General features: G+C 48.6%; 2 protein-coding genes across 3 annotated transcripts in view; one reads left to right on the top strand and one right to left on the bottom strand.

Moving 5' to 3' along the window:
- The window catches only part of A2M (alpha-2-macroglobulin), a 32075-nt gene extending 30271 nt beyond the window's left edge, over window positions 1-1804 (top strand). The window contains exons 35-36 of the mRNA XM_054831723.1: window positions 805-846; window positions 1631-1804. Coding sequence (XP_054687698.1) covers window positions 805-846; window positions 1631-1656 — 68 coding nt within the window. The 3' untranslated portion in view covers window positions 1657-1804. The remainder of the gene's footprint in view (window positions 1-804; window positions 847-1630) is intronic.
- Window positions 1805-4832: 3028 nt separating this feature from the next.
- LOC129206615 (alpha-2-macroglobulin-like) overlaps window positions 4833-17778 on the bottom strand; it is a 38226-nt gene continuing 25280 nt past the window's right edge. For both annotated transcript variants that reach the window (XM_054826147.1, XM_054826156.1), the window contains 15 exons: window positions 15819-15870; window positions 15094-15177; window positions 14789-14965; window positions 13823-13907; window positions 13144-13300; window positions 12767-12841; window positions 11166-11331; window positions 9919-10142; window positions 9127-9345; window positions 8703-8830; window positions 8250-8340; window positions 8089-8163; window positions 7558-7660; window positions 6638-6679; window positions 4833-4993 (listed from right to left, as the gene is read on the bottom strand). In XM_054826147.1, the coding sequence (XP_054682122.1) occupies window positions 4968-4993; window positions 6638-6679; window positions 7558-7660; window positions 8089-8163; window positions 8250-8340; window positions 8703-8830; window positions 9127-9345; window positions 9919-10142; window positions 11166-11331; window positions 12767-12841; window positions 13144-13300; window positions 13823-13907; window positions 14789-14965; window positions 15094-15177; window positions 15819-15870 (1704 nt within the window). In that variant the 3' untranslated portion in view covers window positions 4833-4967. The remainder of the gene's footprint in view (window positions 4994-6637; window positions 6680-7557; window positions 7661-8088; window positions 8164-8249; window positions 8341-8702; window positions 8831-9126; window positions 9346-9918; window positions 10143-11165; window positions 11332-12766; window positions 12842-13143; window positions 13301-13822; window positions 13908-14788; window positions 14966-15093; window positions 15178-15818; window positions 15871-17778) is intronic.

Here is a 17778-nt window from a genome sequence, read left to right as displayed (position 1 = left end):
GCTCTGGGGACCCACCATAGCCCCTGGCCTGGGCCCTTCCCCTTCCCCTTCCCCTTCCCCTACGCTGCCTGAGCTCTCTGAGTGCAGAGGGTCGTGGAGGGCTGGAGGCCACCGGCCTGCCCTCCTCCCTTCTGCTCCTGCTTCTGCTCCTGCTCGTACCCGGGCAGGCCCCAGAGAACACGGGTGGGCAGGTCTGGGCTGTGTTGATGGTGTGAGGATCCCTGCATGGCTGCCCCCCACACCCACAGCTGCTGGGCAGCCCTCTTCCCCAGAGGGAGAGGGCGGAGGAGGCCATCTGACCCTGGCCCTCCAACCCCAGCACCTGCAAGGCCACTCCTGCCTCCGTGGGGAGAAGAGCTGTCCCACAGGGCAGAGCTCCGGGCGCTGCGGGTGCCGTCTTCGGGTCCAGCCCCAGGCCGCAGCCGTGCCCATGCTTCCAGGCAGCCCTGCTGCTCCTTCCATCTCTGCTGTCCCAGCTGCTACGCCAGGGTGGCAGCACCAGGGCTGCGTGCCCCCCCTTGGTGCGCTGGGAGAAGCTGCCTGAGCAGCCCTTGGGCATGCTGGGGTGGAGATCTGCTGGGGCTGCTGCCGTGGGGCAGCTCTGCCTTGCTGCTGCGGCCTCCAGACGGGGCCATGGCTGGGGCTCCTCCAGCCCAGCTGGGATCTCTGAGGGGGAAGCTGTGGGTGGTGGCAGCAGCCTGCTGTGGGGTCTGGGAGAAGCGTCTCTCTGGCACCCATCCCTCTCTGCCAGGAGTGCCGAGGGGCTCTGACAGCCTGCTCTCTCCCTTCCCTTCTCTTTTCCAGATGAGTTTGCCACACAGGAGTACAGCGCTCCCTGCACCACAGGTAGGGTGCATAGGAACAACTGAGATGTTCCAGTATGGGTTATTGCAGGATGTCTTGCGTGAAAGAGTTTCCACACCTGGGTTTTCCTGAGCCTGGGTATATTCTCAGCATTTATCTTCACTGTGCCTACTGAAGTCTCTAGCATGCCTCAGTACCGAGAGGAAAAGCAATGCTGCCACCTGATGTCCTGTGTAAGATCAGATACAGCTTTCATTTTGGCTCACTGACGGTGGCAATCCCAGTGTTAGTGCCTTGATTCGCACAGAGGCACTTGACTTTTCCTGCGTGCATGTTACAGAAGTAAGATTGCAATCTCCCTTGGGCCTAAACTCCACACTCAGCCTTTGTGTCTCTGCCCTTTTCAGGGCCACATTTGCCATGCTGCAGAGACAGAAGTGTACTGAGGAATTGTCTCTCAAACATCTTGTTGAAATCTTGATGTTATTGACATATCTTCGGTGGGGACCTTTCACTCTTTCCTGGGATGTTTTTTCCCTTCCTTTGGGAAACCAAGGTGCTGAGACAGAATGTGTACTGTGATAGCTCATGTATCTCCAGGATATCTCTGCCTCTGCTCCCTTCTCTGTAGCATGGGTATCTTGAACGTGGCCAGCCATTCCCATTCTGTTATCTGTCTGCAGCTGGGCATCTTTAGGTGAAGCAGTTTCCCAGATTTTAACAGGGCTTGAACTTGCATAGCCACCAGAACACAGAGAAGATGGCCTGCGCTCTGGACGCCGCTTCCCCAGGATACTTTCTCACACTGTCCTTTTCCCACCTCCAGGAAAGGCTGAACTGGGAAATGCCTGAAGAGCACATCTTGTCTGAGCCTTGCCAGATCAGATCGCCTGTCTTTATCCCTAGAAGATCTTGTTGAGGGGACCTATTGAAATGTTAGATGAGGACACCTCAACACCAAAAAGGAAGTAACACTGTAAATAAATTGTCTTGATTCTCATCAGATGCCTCTGGCCTTATTTTTTGTTACTGTGTCTTGTATTTCCTCCCACCCATATCTCAGACTCTGTAATGGCCTGAGATTTAAATCCAGAGCCATCCACGGCAAGGCGGTGTTTGGCAGCTCCCCAGGAATACCAGGAGGCAGACAGGTTTTGGCAGTGGGGAGGTTTGTCTCCATACTTGCCAGTTCTCCAGGAGGAGAGGAAATCGTACCTGATCCATTATGCACTGGAAGCTTGGCTCCCTGCCTCTAAAAGTGTGTGTTTTCTGCAAGATAATCCTTGGACATAAACTTCTGATCACATATCGCCTTTGATCCCACTTTGAAATCCCACTGTGAAATCACTGCTATGAGTTGGAAGCACAGTGTGAACCTGTCCAATCTGATCTTTTACAGCAGGCCAGATGGAAGTGAAAGGAAGACCTGTGGGCATTCTCATTCCAGCACGGAAGACATTGTTGGCTTGTTTCTAAAGAGTTGAAGTGAAATCAGAGAGGGACTGGGAATATAACAGTGTTATCAGTCAGAATTTCAACCAAGAACCACCTTATGAGCTGAACTGCTTGCATTTTTATGATAACTTTATCCTCTTCCCCTCAGTGGAAGCATGGAGATCTATTTGGGGTTTTTTGAGTAATTTTAACGTAGGGTTTGGTTTTTTTTTTTACCCTTACAACCAGGCTTACACTGCTTCAGCAGAATTCAGAGGAGAGGACCTGGATTCCCATCTGGTATTCTGGGTTAAACTTTTTGCATGTCAATTTTCCAAATGATCACATTCTCTCTCTAGTCTAGATCTCTCCCAGGGATGCAGAGGCAATCAGTCTTAGTTCAGGAGGTCATATGGCACCCTGTGTATTTAATTTACATGATTCTGTGTGCAGAGGCACCTTTGACCCTGCCAATACAAGCTTAAGCAAATACACCTATAGGAGTCCCTCATGCAGCTTCTTTTATGTATGCAGGCCCAGGCTGTCAAAAATGTAAGTCACCAATGCAGCAAAGAACTTGTTTCAGTGACACTGAAGCTCTTTGGTTTGTCATGGTCTGCGTGGGTGTCTCAAGACCCTTTTTCCCCTTTATGAGCTAGAATTCCTTGCTGTGTGAGGAAAGCAGTTTGCTCTGGCCGCTTTTATAGCTGTCTCCCTGCTATGGGGTCATGAGAAACAGGCCATGCTAGAGAGGCACAGCCCCAGCTGAGACTGTTAGTTAAGGGCAAGCAGGTTCAATAGTGCTGGGTCTGCAAACTTGCACATACAGACACAGGCCTGCAAATACAGACCCTCTTTTACAGCAGGCTGTAGATGGCAACAGTTCATTTTCATTTACTTTTTGGCGAGTACTCTACCATGGTTATGGTGCTGAATTTTTTCTGCCTCAAATGAAACAAAGAGATCACAATTATTTAATTTAAAAGTCTGTAAAAATCACTGGAGTATGTTCCATTCACAAAATTTGGATAATGGCTTTCTATCATGGAAAGAGGTAACGCTACGTTTTGCTGCCACCTGGTTTTAAATTAGACAACACCTAACTGTTGCCCATGGGCAGCCACATCATTTGTCGTTTGGGGGTCCCTGGCTAGCCCATATCTGTAAAGCAGTTAAATCTCTCTGCCTGACTAAGCTGTGAATCGTCAAAGCCGCATACTTGCAGGCCTTCCATGGCATGCTGCGTAGAAAACTTTAGCAAGGCTACCTTAAGGAAGTACAGGAATGTCTGAGCGTTGAACTTCTATCCCCATGGAGCAAGGATTGCATGCTTCAAAGGCAAATCACAATGGTCTAAAATCAAAATAGTTTCATTCAACAACCAAAAACTATGTTACTTTGGAAAAGTAATTGCCTCGTGGTAGGAAATGAGATGGTTTTACTATTTCTAAATCGAAACAAAATGCAATTAGTATTCATGCTTGATTAGAAATTTTGCTCAGTTTTCACTGAAGCCAGTTCATTCCATAGACTTGTCTGAATATGAAGTGTCAAAAAGGTCTTGAGTGAATAAACACCAAATACCACAAGAGACAAAGTGATATAATATTTATATCTAATAAAATAGATGAAGAACTTTATTAGCTCTCAATAATGCTGTTTGGATAGGCACACTAAAACAAATTGGATGGAACAACTAGCTGTGTGTACTTTGGATGCACAATAAGCCATGATATCTAACAATAACCATTTCATGAGAATAAACGTAAGATCTTTCTGCCATTCAAAAGTTAAAACCAGAAATTAATGGGACAACAACAAGAAAAGGGGAGCATTCCTGGAGATATCGAAGATGACTATGGACAGTTTCACCAAAGCAACTCTATGATTTAAATAAATGTGCCATTTAAACTAGACTTAGGTAGGTAGCGTACTAGCAAATGCCATTAGCTTGTCCTTGGGAATCTCCCAGAAGCAGCAGTCACAAGATATGGAAATTTCCACAAGAAGGCCCAAGCTTCTGCTGGAGAACAGGCCATTATAAGTTAGCAGCTGAAGGCATAATGCATGCACACATCCCTCCTGGCCCCCCATGCACGCTCTGATCTTACAAGAGGGCAGACTATGCACCTCCTCCCACTCTTCTAGAAACAAGAAAGAATCCTGGAAGGGGTGTCTATGAGGCATATCACAGAGGTTGAATTTCATGTAAGATTAGCTGATCATCCAGGCTGCCTACCAGTAGGAGACATGGATAGGCGCATACAAAGACCAGTTCAGTCAAGGTTATGGTTTCTAAGCCAGGGGAAAGAAATTGTTCTCAAGATGTACCTGTCCTTATTTGCTGATTAGACAGGATCTCAGATGACAAGTTCAGAGTATATAACGCTGAGAGGGCTGCAATAGAAAGGCTGACTCCAAATGAAATAATTCGATCTTCTTTTTTTTTTTTCTCTCACTTGTCAGCCTTATTGACCTGCACATAGGCATGGCTGGATGGGATGCTCTTCAACCTAAGAAGCCAGCGAGATTAAAGCTGTAACTGGAGGCTGAGCAGGAAAAAACAGAATTGGGAATAAACTGTTCAAAAATCATTGGTGAGTACAGTTAATTTATTTGTAAAGTTCATTTCCCATTCCTTGCAGGCACTATTCATCTGTCACTCCATCCTCTCCATAGATGGTGTGGTGGTAGTGATGCAGGTGGGTTCCAGCAACTGGGAGTATCCTTCATGCATTGTCCTGGTCTACTTCCTCTGCAAGGATGAAAGAAGAGTGGAGGGTACAGGAGTTAGAGAGATATGCCAGTTGAGTACATAACCTTTGGAAACGTTTCAGTGTCCACTCAGTGTCTATCTTGGGACTTATGCACCTTCTTTCCATGAAGGGAGGCTGTAGGGCCAGAATCAGCAGAACACAGCTGTACCTACGGACACAACCCAGGTTAGCAAGCAGTATGGAGTAAAAGCGTGAGAGCTTGGGCTCTTTTCCAAGACACCAGATAAGAACACAAAAGGAGATAAATTTCACCATTTACCACCAGCAAAAGACAAAGCTTTTGCCTTTCACAAGTCTAAATCACTTTTTCTCTGCTCTCAGATGCCACAGTCAGGCCCTGTGACAAACCACTTCCCAGGATCTCAGTGCTTTCCAGAAGCCAAACACTTGAAACTGGGCAACAGCTGGGGAGCCAGACCTGCCAGTCTTCATACCGGAAGATTCCATATAAGACAGGAGAAGTATTGCTGGTCAGGGCTTTCCACAGAAGCTCCTACATTACCTATGCTCCTAAGCCAAACAGATGTAGCCTTGCATGCCCCCAGATCATAGCCTCTCTGTCCTGCTAGCTCAGACTCCAAAGCAAAACTGAGGGCTGGCTGCCTAGGGTCATGAGGAATAACTGCCTCCTGAGAGACCCCTCCCTCCTGCTTGGGCAGCAGGGTAGCTGAGCAGGAAGCAGCTGTTGCACTGGATAGTAGCTACCAAAGGCAAACTTGCCATCTCTTGGGATCCAAGGAGAATGGCATTGCTTAAAGGCATGCTGCAATGGTCTCTAACATGTTAAAGTTGCTAAGCAGGCTGGGGTGCCGTATTAGAGAACTATGACACCCCCCCCCCCATAGATGAGTGGCTGTATGTACAGGTGGGGATCTACCACCAGGGCAGTTTTCTGTCACCATATAAGAGAGGCAAGCCCAAGTTCCTACAAGAGCCAAATACCTCTTCAATAGCAAGTGTTGGGAGGGATTCCTCTGTAATGTGGACTTCCTACTGCAGGCATGGCTCCATGCTCAGAGTAGGAGGTGAGGGGTTAAGATTAGCACCTTTAGTGAAAAGGTATGCCAGGCACGGGCAGGAGGTTCTGGAACATGGCACAAAATCATTGTAGGTCAGACTGTGACATGCTGCTTTATGAGATATCTTTTGGTGGCCTTGATGTGCTCTATTGCTCTACACAGAGTGCTTTTGGGGAGGAGTGTGCCAGGTGGTTTGAAAGACCCAAGTCCCCTCAGCATGATGCCACAGCTACACTAGCTGGAGGTCTCAGGAAGGACAAGAAGATACCTAAAAACTGAGACAACAAAAGTGATGTTAGAAACTTGAATTCAAAGAAAAAGTCCAAGGGGCAGTAACAGAACAATAGGGAAGCACCCTTCATTCAAGCCAGGAGAGCCTGACTATGGAAACCACTCTGAGAATTCAGTGATGGTGGATTTTGAATGAGTCAACAACATTCTGCCTCCTGTGCTATCAGTTTTGAATACAAAATCTGTCTGTGAGTTAGGCCGATCTCATCCAAATTGCCCACTGAGCAGAAACAGACAAGCGCTGGCTGGAAGACCAAAAATACAATGAAGATGTAGAAAACTGAAGAAGGAAAGGGTTCCTATGCACCCTACCTGTGGTGCAGGGAGCGCTGTACTCCTGTGTGGCAAACTCATCTGGAAAAAAGAAGGGAAGGGAGAGAGCAGGCTGTCAGAGCCCCTCAGCACTCCTGGCAGAGAGGGATGGGTGCCAGAGAGATGCTTCTCCCAGACCCCACAGCAGGCTGCTGCCACCACCCACAGCTTCCCCCTCAGAGATCCCAGCTGGGCTGGAGGAGCCCCAGCCATGGCCCCGTCTGGAGGCCGCAGCAGCAAGGCAGAGCTGCCCCACAGCAGCAGCCCCAGCAGATCTCCACCCCAGCATGCCCAAGGGCTGCTCAGGCAGCTTCTCCCAGCGCACCAAGGGGGGGCACGCAGCCCTGGTGCTGCCACCCTGGCGTAGCAGCTGGGACAGCAGAGATGGAAGGAGCAGCAGGGCTGCCTGGAAGCATGGGCACGGCTGCGGCCTGGGGCTGGACCCGAAGACGGCACCCGCAGCGCCCGGAGCTCTGCCCTGTGGGACAGCTCTTCTCCCCACGGAGGCAGGAGTGGCCTTGCAGGTGCTGGGGTTGGAGGGCCAGGGTCAGATGGCCTCCTCCGCCCTCTCCCTCCGGGGAAGAGGGCTGCCCAGCAGCTGTGGGTGTGGGGGGCAGCCATGCAGGGATCCTCACACCATCAACACAGCCCAGACCTGCCCACCCGTGTTCTCTGGGGCCTGCCCGGGCAGGAGCAGGAGCAGAAGCAGGAGCAGGAGGGAGGAGGGCAGGCCGGTGGCCTCCAGCCCTCCACGACCCTCTGCACTCAGAGAGCTCAGGCAGCGTAGGGGAAGGGGAAGGGGAAGGGGAAGGGGAAGGGCCCAGGCCAGGGGCTATGGTGGGTCCCCAGAGCTCCCGCACCCCTCTGTGTGTCCAACTGCCCACTCTTGCTCCCACGGGCAGCCCCAGCCCCGCACTCACCTGTCTCATAGTAGTCATAGACCTTCACCTGAGCTGGCTTCAGGCCCTGTACAGGGATGTCCTGCTCCACCGTGAAGGAGAAGCTGAGGGTCTCTCTGCTCAGCTGGGGAAGGGAAGCGGCAGAGGTCGAGGGGCAGCTCCGCACTGCCCCGGGCTCCCCCGTGCCTCCACACTGCCCCCGGGCTCCCTCCCTCTCCCCTGCCACCCGTGCCCAGGCCCTGGGGGGTGTGGGGGCTGCAGGCCTGGCCGAGGGCCAAGGGGAAACCCTGGGGCCTCTCCCCACACTGGGGGAGGCTCTGGCTGCTGGGGAGGTCAGGGTCCTGTCTGTGCACGGGGCAGAGGGAAAGGATGCGGAGGGCTGGGACAGAGCTGTCTCCTATGAGACAGAGACAAGGTCAGTGGCAGACACGTCTGTATTTTGTGTTTACAAACCCAGAGATGCTTAGCACTGCTCTCCTCTCTGTGCATGCTATCGCCACTGTGCTGCAGGGCTCACTGTGTGCCCCATGGCAGCCCTGGGTTACTCCTCACCTGCTCTATGTACAGCAGAACATGGTTTTTGCTCACTTCTGTCCGTTGGACCTGATCAAACCAGGTGTGTGAGAGCTGGAGAGAGCAGACATGGAAGAGGTTGCTGATCTGAAGCCAGTTAGTCAACCCTGCTTCAACTCATGCTTCACACAGCATCCTACCTTCCTCACAGAGGACTTCACAGGGATGAATCCTGACAGCATCTTCACATCAACAATCACCATGTTGGAGCCATTGCGCTCCCCAGTGTAACTAAAGAACCAAGCAACAAAGATTCAGTGCACCTCAAAGCTGGGGGCACTTCCACCTGTTCCATAGCACTTGCCACCCCACCACGTCCTGGCAGTCCAGCACCTCCTTCTCCAGCTATGCCAGGGCCTCCTAGTCACCTGTGCAGCCTCTCACTAGCCCAGCCTTGGGCTGCCCACACAGCTCCACCACTGCAGGACACGTCCTTCCTCCACAGCCTCTCCTCCCAGCCCAGCTGCTTCCTGCCCACTTTTCCAGGGATGCACTGCCCCTCCAGGGCTTCCAGGCTGGCTCAGCCTGGACCGCCGGGCCTCCTCCAGCTCCCATGGCTTCTCAGGAAGGCTCAGACCCAAACGCAGACTCACCTGACATTTATGCCTATGTCAAAGACCTTGTGAGCCTTGGAGTCCTCACATGTCTCTGGGATCGTGTACACATGGAGCATGAAGGGTGCATCCTCCTGCGTGGGCTGCACGTTGTACCTCAGGCTTGTCTAGGGGAGAGCCAGCAGCTCTGTGAGAGCGTGTGTGCGTGTGTGCTCAGCATGTGAGAGAGAGCATCCTCTCCCCGTCCAGCCGCCCCACTTCTCCCATTCTTACTGCTCCTCCACATCGCAGATCCTTCCCTCCCACTCTTCCTCCACGCACCTCTACTCCTCTTCTCCTCTTCCCTCCCCCATAGCCTTCCCTCCCACTCCTCCCCTCCCCGCTGTGCCTTCTGTACTCTCCCAGGCTCCTGCCTGGCAAGGGTCTCTCCCCCCAGGATGCCACCTGCCCCCATCACCCTCACCTGCAGGTAGACGCATCCATCTCCAGACACCTCCGTGCTGTACTCCCCTGGCACCTGGGGCAGGGGCACGCGCTGGAGCAGCAGCCGGTTTGTGGGATCCACTTGGAAGTCTTGCTGGAAGTCCCCTCCAGATCGCAAGGTCACTTTGGAAGCTGCTCCGCTCTTGGCATAGGTGACAGCTCCGTACAGGGACAGGGCTTGGAGAGCCACCACTGTGTCCTGAAAGAGATGGGTCCCAGCACCCAGGGGGATGCAGTTAGCCTTGCCACAGCCTGCCCTGCCACAGCCTGCCCTTTGCTGTCGATAGGCACCCTCCCCTCCGTTCTTCACTTTCTCCAGTTGTAAGTACAAAGAAGAGAGGGAACGAGCAGCTTTTGCATGTTTCCGTTCCCTTCCTGTGTCCTCTGCACAGCAGTTGCATGTTCCCGAGCTCCCTGGCGTGGAGCTCTGCGCAGCCTTCACTCGCTCGCCGCAGGGTGAAGCAGCAACTTTTTGTGCACAAACAAATTGCAGCGCACGCCCTCTCCAATGGCACAGATGCGCGTCCCTTGGGTCCCTGCCATTCTGCCCCACTGTCTCAAGAAATCCAGGTCGTTAATCAAAATACCAGTCATTCCTAGGGGCAGGACCTGACATACTGGTCTCTGGCCTCTTGGGAACTTGGCAGCTAGGGTAGAAACTGCAGTGATATACTGCAAGGCTACAGTGCCTGCCCTTCCTGTGCTCCCATCTCAGTCTCTGACACTTCCCATTGTCTGACACTGATGTGGTCGCAGGGGGAAAGCAGCTCACCTGGGTGGAGGAGAAGCCTCCGTTGGGGTTCTGCTGACTGCTGATCCACTTTGCAATCAGAGATGCGAATGACAGCTCCTCCTGGGAAGGTGCCGGGTGCGTGGAGAGGTGAGCAAGGAGCACGTAGGCCGTCATCTCCACTTCAGCAGAGGGAGCTCGGTAGCGATAGTACGGGAGATCAACCTCTGGCTCTTTCCCAGGCCGCTGCCAATGCACAGACCCATCTTCACAGAAGGCAGGGAGCGTGGAGACAAGACAACAAGCAATTATTAGCAGTTATGGCAAGGGAGTTCTTGATCTGCTGCCGATCCAGCTGGGAGGACAGAGCCCCCAGGATGCATCTGTCGTGCAGGATGAAATGGGAAGGCTTAGACAACTCTTCACGTGCTGCACCTAGTCTGAGACTGCTGAGGCTCAGTCCTCAGGATACCACTTTGGCCTAGATTCCAGATTCATGGAGGCACTTATGGGCTTGGGCACCTCAAGGAAACAGGGACCTAAGCAGATCATCAGGGCACCAGGCTGGCACCCCTTCCCTTTCTAAGTAGAGATGCCAGGGTCAGGCAGTGACAAGCTCTGTGAGGCAAAATGACCCAACGACTGGGAGCAGGGCTTGATAGTCAGCTGCAGGTGGAAAAGGAAAAAGGTGCTGGGGGTATTTCCTTCACAATCCTGCTGCCCAACGCTTGGGCCAACCCACTGTCCAGCCTGACTTTTCCAGAATGCTTCTGAGTTGTTACGTTATTTCCCAGAAGACTCAGAGCTTATGTTATGGCCTCCGAAATGTCCTCTATGTTCATTCTCTTGCTCAGCACATGCAGCTCTTCTCTGACTTATCATCCCTTGTGCTGTGCAAGGTCAGCTGTGTTCCAGGTTGAGCACATGCACTGGAAGGAAGGAGAGGCCATAAACATAGCTAAGCCTTTGCTAAACGGTGCCTGGTGTGGCAAGAGGCGCGTGCTGAGGAGAGACGCTAGTAGGAGAGACGCCTTTAGTTCAGCACCGATGGGGACGGTGCCTGGTGCTTCCTGGTGAACTGCCTTGGAGCAGAGAGGTAGGACTGGGCACTGAGAGGCAGTTCTCAAAAACGTAACCCCTTTGCACAAGTCTTTCCTCTCCCTCCACCTTTCCCCACCCTCAGAAGCCATTTCTTGCAGCCATTGCCCCACCGACAAAGGCTATTTTAGCAAGGGAAGAGGTAAAGCCAGTGGGTTGGAAGAAAGAGACATCCCACCAGCAGCACTCACCTTTTTTCACGGCTTCCTTTTCAAGTGAGCCAAGCAATGCTTTCCGCTTCTCCTCCTTCCCTGCCAGGGCGAAGGCGTACGCCATCAGTGCCTTGGTGTACACATGGTTTTCTTTCTCATCTGCTGACATTTCCAGGCAGAACAGAGCATTACGCACCACCGAGTGCTGGGAGGAGAAAGAGACTGAGCTGGAGCAGCCAGAGCTCACACTGAGGTCCATCTTCGAACAATAGAATTAGATGGTACTTATGGAGCTGTGATATCCCCACTCCCCTGTCTGACAAAGATTGTACCATTGTGTATTCCTTCACCTCCAGGTTCAATACCCACTGGAATGAATGGGCAGCCAAAGGCTGTTCCTTATCTTGTATCTGCTTTTCTTTAATACATCTTGTTGCAATGTGTTTTTTTCAAGTTGGATTTACAGACTGCAAAGCTGTACAGACTCCAACTGTTCTGCCTTGAGAAGAATTACTGGCCTGATAGTGTTTAAGGGAAGGGGGAGTTCTCTGATACACTTCCTCTCTGTAGATGTTTCCTCCTCTAGCTATCACCCTGAGACTGCTCTGTGCTTTCAGCCTCTGCCCTATCCTTTCCTTTTTATTGTTTAGTTCCTGTTTTCCAGGGCCTTTTGAAAAAATTTCATTTTGCTGGAACTTGATAACATAACTTCTAGTTTGGAGGTAAATTCTATCTCTGTGCAAGAAAGAATATATTTTTTCCATTTTCTAGAATATTTTTTGTGACATGTTAACATCAACAATGCATGTCTTTTTGAAGCCAGAATCGCAATTATGGTTTAAGAGCACAATTGCTACAGCAAAGCAAAATGTAGCTACTTTACATAGTGTTAAGTAACAGACACTGTGACCCCATGACCTTTCGGCAAGACGTATGACTATTCCTCATTTGTGATAGAAAAACTGGTATAAAATTGAAGCAATAACACTGCAGGGGGGCATGCCGTGATCTGAAGCCTAACAGCACATTTACAGTTTAATGAATGGTCTAGAAGGAAAAGACTTATTTTTTCAGTGGCTTTGTACTTTGCCTTCACTGGGTATGTACTGGAAGATGAAATCTTTTGTGGTCAGTTTTGGAGAAGCAATTCAGCTGCTCTTGAGAAAGCAAAAAATAAAAATAAAAATGGTTGGGTCTATGCCTCACCTAAGGTTTCCTATGCTTACTACTGTTTGTAGGGTAAGTGTTGGGGAGGAATTCAGTCTAATCACAGGATGTGGCAGTAGAAATACATGGTGATGACAGTACTAATAAGTTTTTTATGAGGGGTCTAATATAGCTTATTTTACTTATAGAAATACTCTGTGTGCCTGCCAATAGCATTAAATACCTAAGGGCTGTGCTATGCTCAGGAGTTTGTGCAGCTTAACTTGAAATGCACCCATATCCCAATCAGATTCTGACAAACCCCTTTGCATTCAGTGGTGCTTTTAGGCTCAGACAGGGAGATGAAAATCGTCCTTGTTATATTCAGACAGGATTTCTTCTTTCAAAAAGTAAAGGGACTTGATAATCTGGGAGGCCACTGGTAGGGGAGGTTAGTACCATCTGTGGCTCGGGTTGAGGGTGCAGACACATACGGTTACAGGCAGAGGAATCTCCAGCAATGCAATAGTGATGTAGGCCGTCAGCGTGATCTCGTCATTCACTCCACCCTGCAGGGAACCACAAAAGCAGATGTTGATCCCACACAGCACCACTGGCTTCTCTCTGTGCTACATATCTACATCCTGCAGGGAGTTCTTCCTAGCCTTCTTCTCATAGGAAGTTCTTCAGAAGTTGCTGTTGGCTTCTTCCTGCTTCTGTGATAACATATTTATCTTCTGTGCTCACATATTTAACTCCCTCTCCTGCCCAAACCCCAAGGGCTGAAATAGCTGTGTTGATCCCAGAGTGACTTATGGTCAAGTTCCAGCCTGACAAAGCCTGTGTGGAGCCAACCAGGCAGACACGTTACCTTCATGGCATTGTTCAGGAGTGTCCCAGAACTGCGGAAACAGCCGTTCTCCTTCTGCTTTTGAGTGAGCCAGACCAAAGCTTCCTGGATATGCTTCTCATCTATGAAGATGTAAGGCCGGGCCTGGGCAAAGGACTTGAGGACAAAGGCTGTGAGCCTGAAAGTGACAGAGGGAACTGAGACATCCTGAGCAGGCCCTGTATCCATCATAGGTCATCGGGCCCATGTGGGTGTCACTGTTCTGGAGGAAAGCAGTAGAAGCTACAGGATTTGCTCATATGGGGCTGGTTGGAAACTGTGAGCTAGTTTAGCGACGTGGTGAGATAGGGACCAATAGTGAATGGAGCCTGTCATTCATAGCCCTGAGGGCTGCAGATAGGTGGGCAACGGTGCTCTGGGGATTCATCAGCACCTTCTGCTAACAAGGGCACCCTGTAGGTCACCCTCACTTGAGCTGAAGAAGGGTGTCAGAGGAGGTAAGTAGCTATCAGTGCAGCATTGCAAACCTAGAAGGCAGCTCCCTTAGCATCCTTCCCTGCTCAGTTATCCCACATGATTATCCTATAATGCCATGATTATAATTTTATCTCCACCTCCATTTCAACCTCCACAATGACCAAGCACAAGAGAACACTGAGGAAAAGGAGGGCATGAAAAGCCAGTGGTACTGAAGTCTTACCAGGTATTCCCAACTTGCCCATAGCGGGGCCCAAAGGTGCTATAAGAACCATCCCAGTGTTTGTACTTCAATTGCCTTTGATACCCTGAAATAAAGAGTGGAAGAATATTTTTGTTGTCACAGTACTTTTCAAGGAGCCATGCAAAGGAAATGTAGCAGACATGGGACACAGCGTCACCCTTCTTATGGTACAAGCATAAGCCGCGCTGCTCAGTGTTACAATGGAAGTTCAGATAAACCCATAGCTCTGAGTACCTCCATCCTTGTGCTCTTCCTCTCTCCTAAAACACCTGGAAACTGGGTATCTGCAGTCATCGACACTGTCTGCCCTAGACTTCATAAGGAGATGTAAATGTATCCCAGACTTGAGACAAATGGGAAAACAGTTCCCAAGGAGAACTGAATACAAAGGTGAGCCCCACACAGGATAGGGATGTAGAAAAAAGGATAATTTTCATTGGAGGAAGTGCAATTTTTTCTGCAAAATAACTGAGTAAAACCAGTCCCTTGTTAGTCAGCAGATACCTACTGTGTCCATACATACCGGTGTCATGTCTGCCAACATGTCCTAGCGAGTGTGTTAAAATTCTGGCCTAGTCAAAGGTGAGTGACACTTTCTAAACCTTAATCCTAAGGAGGGTCTGAGATCTACCTAAGCAGCTGCCATGATTAATGGTTGCAGCCTGATTATCCCTTTTCTTACGGAGAGAACTCTGAGTTATTGCCAGTCCTGGACTTTTTCTGTGTTCCTGTTTGGATGCTGTTCTCTCTCACCCTGCACCTCCACCTGAGTGCAGGATTCTGTCTCCTGTAGATACTGTATTATATACACCTGACCTAACACACGTTCCCTTAATGCACCAGGACAACCTCCTCCAGATCATACCTGCTAGCGGCTAATAGTGTCCTTATCCAGTTGCCAAGGGAAGGAATGAGTAGAGAAGAAAAAGCCGCGTCCCAGCTCACCGCTCACTAAGTATCCGATGGCCTTGGATTTGACCTCCTCACTCAGCTGCCCTGTCTTGTTCAGATAGTCCAGGACGTAGATGTTGGGTGCAAACAGGACCATGTTCTGCTCCCCACAGCCAAATGGCATCTGAAGGAGCTGGTGCAGGTTCTGCATGGCAGTGCCCATGATGTCGCCTGGGGAATGGGACAATTTCCAGTGTAAATTAGCGCAGTTCAGGGCTTGCCAGTGGACCAAGCACAGCCTGAAGAAACATAGCAGTGTTTCAAAACAGCATGTGACACTTTAAGAATGCTTCACTTACCTAGCACTGAGAAATATGCTCTGGCTGAGCCATCCACCACAGTCTCTGGGAGAACCAGGGAGAATGGCTCTGACATTGACTTTTCTGGGATAAAAAACAGATCAATTTGGTTACAATTCCAAATATATCTACATGCATGAGTACCAGCTAAGAGGGTGAGACACCGTCCCTTGCACAGGGGTTTCCTGCCTTCAACAAATCTATTAATCTATAATTTTGTTGTGGAAGCTTCCCATCCTGCAGACTTTGTGTTGGGCCTGCAATACCCTCAGACACAGACTGTCATGGACTTCTACATGGCACTATCAGCTGGCCTTGACTGAAAAATCCACTTTCCAGCCTATTTTTCTGGCCTCTTCTGCTTTGGTGGGCAGACCTGTCTTACTGCAGCGTCGGGTTTGTGATTTTTACACCCATTGCATGAAAGACGCTAGAGATAACCCTATTAAATCCTGGATATTCTCTCCCTACAGGGACCTGGCCAGCCTCAGTTCCTGAGAGATATGTTTCTGCCTCTGTAATTGCAGGGACTATTACAGCCTCAGTTCTTCTCCTTTAGGGAAAATTAGTTTCACTACTACTTGGACATACATCTAGTTTGTTCGATTTTATCAGATCCCTACACCTTTCTTCTCAGAGCGGAGCATTCACAAACCTCGTCTTCTCTCTTTTGTCTTTAGTGTCTACCTCAGCAAAGAACGTTTTTGAAAGCAAACGGCTCTTACCAGATGCACAGAGCACAGAATTGTAGGTAGTTTCCACCTCAGTCCCTTCTGGCTTGGGGAAAAAAGCAAGAAAAAAAGCAAAAAATGAGAAACAACAACAACAAAGAAAAGGAAAAAATATCAAGAGGGAAACTAAAAAGGACGCTAAGAAAACAAAATACTTATAAATTGTCCTGTGATACGCAAGAACTTAGGTGGCAACTAGAACACTCCAATGCACTCACAAGTGACACATTGCAACACCCAAAATTTAAATACATGCCACAGTTACCTGGTGATTGTATCCCTCTGTTTCAAAAACTTCTAGCCTAATTTTTGAAGTCAGCAAAGAAGCCCTGTTTCCTGTTCAGCTTGTTGAAAACATTCTGCATAAAACTCAGGAATCAAATATTTACTAGAAAATATATTTTTTCAGAGTTTATTTTAGTGAGATCCTCACGTAAAATTTTTTTAACTTCCATATAGGACAGTTCCCATTGCTTCATTACCAGTTCCTAACTTTTGCCAGCTGAAAATTTTTTTCAGCATGTAAACAACACCTTCACTTTCTCACACAGTTAAAAGGCATTGTCTCTCATTCTTCCGTATGAAAAGACAGAAGAAGATTAAAAGAGTAGAGGAAAAAAAAAGAAAAAAAGGAAAAGCTTTTAGGATAAACTATGACAGAGCTAAATGCTTCTGTATGAAAAGGCACCTTCTTGTTTGTTTCAGTATGTCATTGTGAAATGCAACTAAATGAGAAATCCATTGTTTTGTTTTGTTTGATTTTGAACATTTCAACAGGAAATTAAAACATACAAACTGCAACTATTTGAAAAATTTTCCTTTCCAGCTGAGAAATTCCTGTGTGAAAAAAATATCCTGTTTCCCAACTAGGTCTCAGTGAGGCTTGGTTTCCCGAGGGGCAAGAGGATGCCGCAGGGACTCTGGCACACTCCCTTCTCTCTCTCTGGGATGTGCTGCTGGCTGCAGGGACATTGACATCCATGTGTTTGGGACCATGCAGCTCCACCCCAAGCAAGTTACACTGTATCCACCCCCACTAATTAATTGTTCAGCCTTGGATGCTAATCTCAGATTCTATCCAGTCAGGGCTTGCTGTAGATTAATTACCTCATTACAATAACAGGATAAGACCAGTAATCTGTCAGATACCCCGACAGAAGTCACTTTAATGCTTGTTCAGTTATTTTTACTCCCCTGCCATCTGGGAGAAAAGACTACAGTTCTGATCTTCCAGTATCTTCAAAGAACAAAATAAACACTCTTTTCCTGAAGGAATATATGAAATAGGAAGTTTTCTGGAAATGTTAACAGTTGTTCATACCCTGATACATGAAATGCACTGTACAATCAAATTAATTTGTAAATAAGTGAAATAAATAAAAAAAAAGCAGCATAACAGATAGGATTGTTGGTCCATCATTGCATTCAAGTTAGCAAAACATTTTCTGAAGTTACATATTACGTGAATCTTAGCCCTGCCTTCCTGAAAATTGGAATGTCTGCAATATAAGGAGGAGTTGCAATGTTATATATTACTCCTGACTTAATTTTATTAAATATGATTATTCCTTCTTGTCATGCGTAGGATTGACAATATTATGACACGTGATATTAGATAGATTTCACTATACAACAAGCTAGTACTTTTGTTTGCCATTAATATCACAAGGAATCTTATACTGTGGAATAACTTTATGACTCACTATTTATCATGGGAAAAGCTGTGGTTTTATAATTGCAAAATATTGCTTAAGAAAAAAATGTACAAAAGAATGCAAAAATAAAAAGTTAGTTCATACTGTTTTGAACATTCTTGAAAGTCTAATAAAAACAATTCAAAACAATGATGGTAGTTTTGTTTGGAAATATTTGTAGATTGTGGTGACTGTTCCATATTCCAGAGTACTGGCCGTGTGCTGGAGGAGACGCATAAGGTTTCTGGCAAGTCTTCCAT

Source organism: Grus americana, chromosome 1, assembly GCF_028858705.1.
Source record: "Grus americana isolate bGruAme1 chromosome 1, bGruAme1.mat, whole genome shotgun sequence".
Lineage (NCBI taxonomy): Eukaryota > Metazoa > Chordata > Aves > Gruiformes > Gruidae > Grus > Grus americana.
The sequence above is the reverse complement of the archived record's forward strand: the minus strand, read 5'-3'. Positions and strand labels throughout refer to the sequence as shown.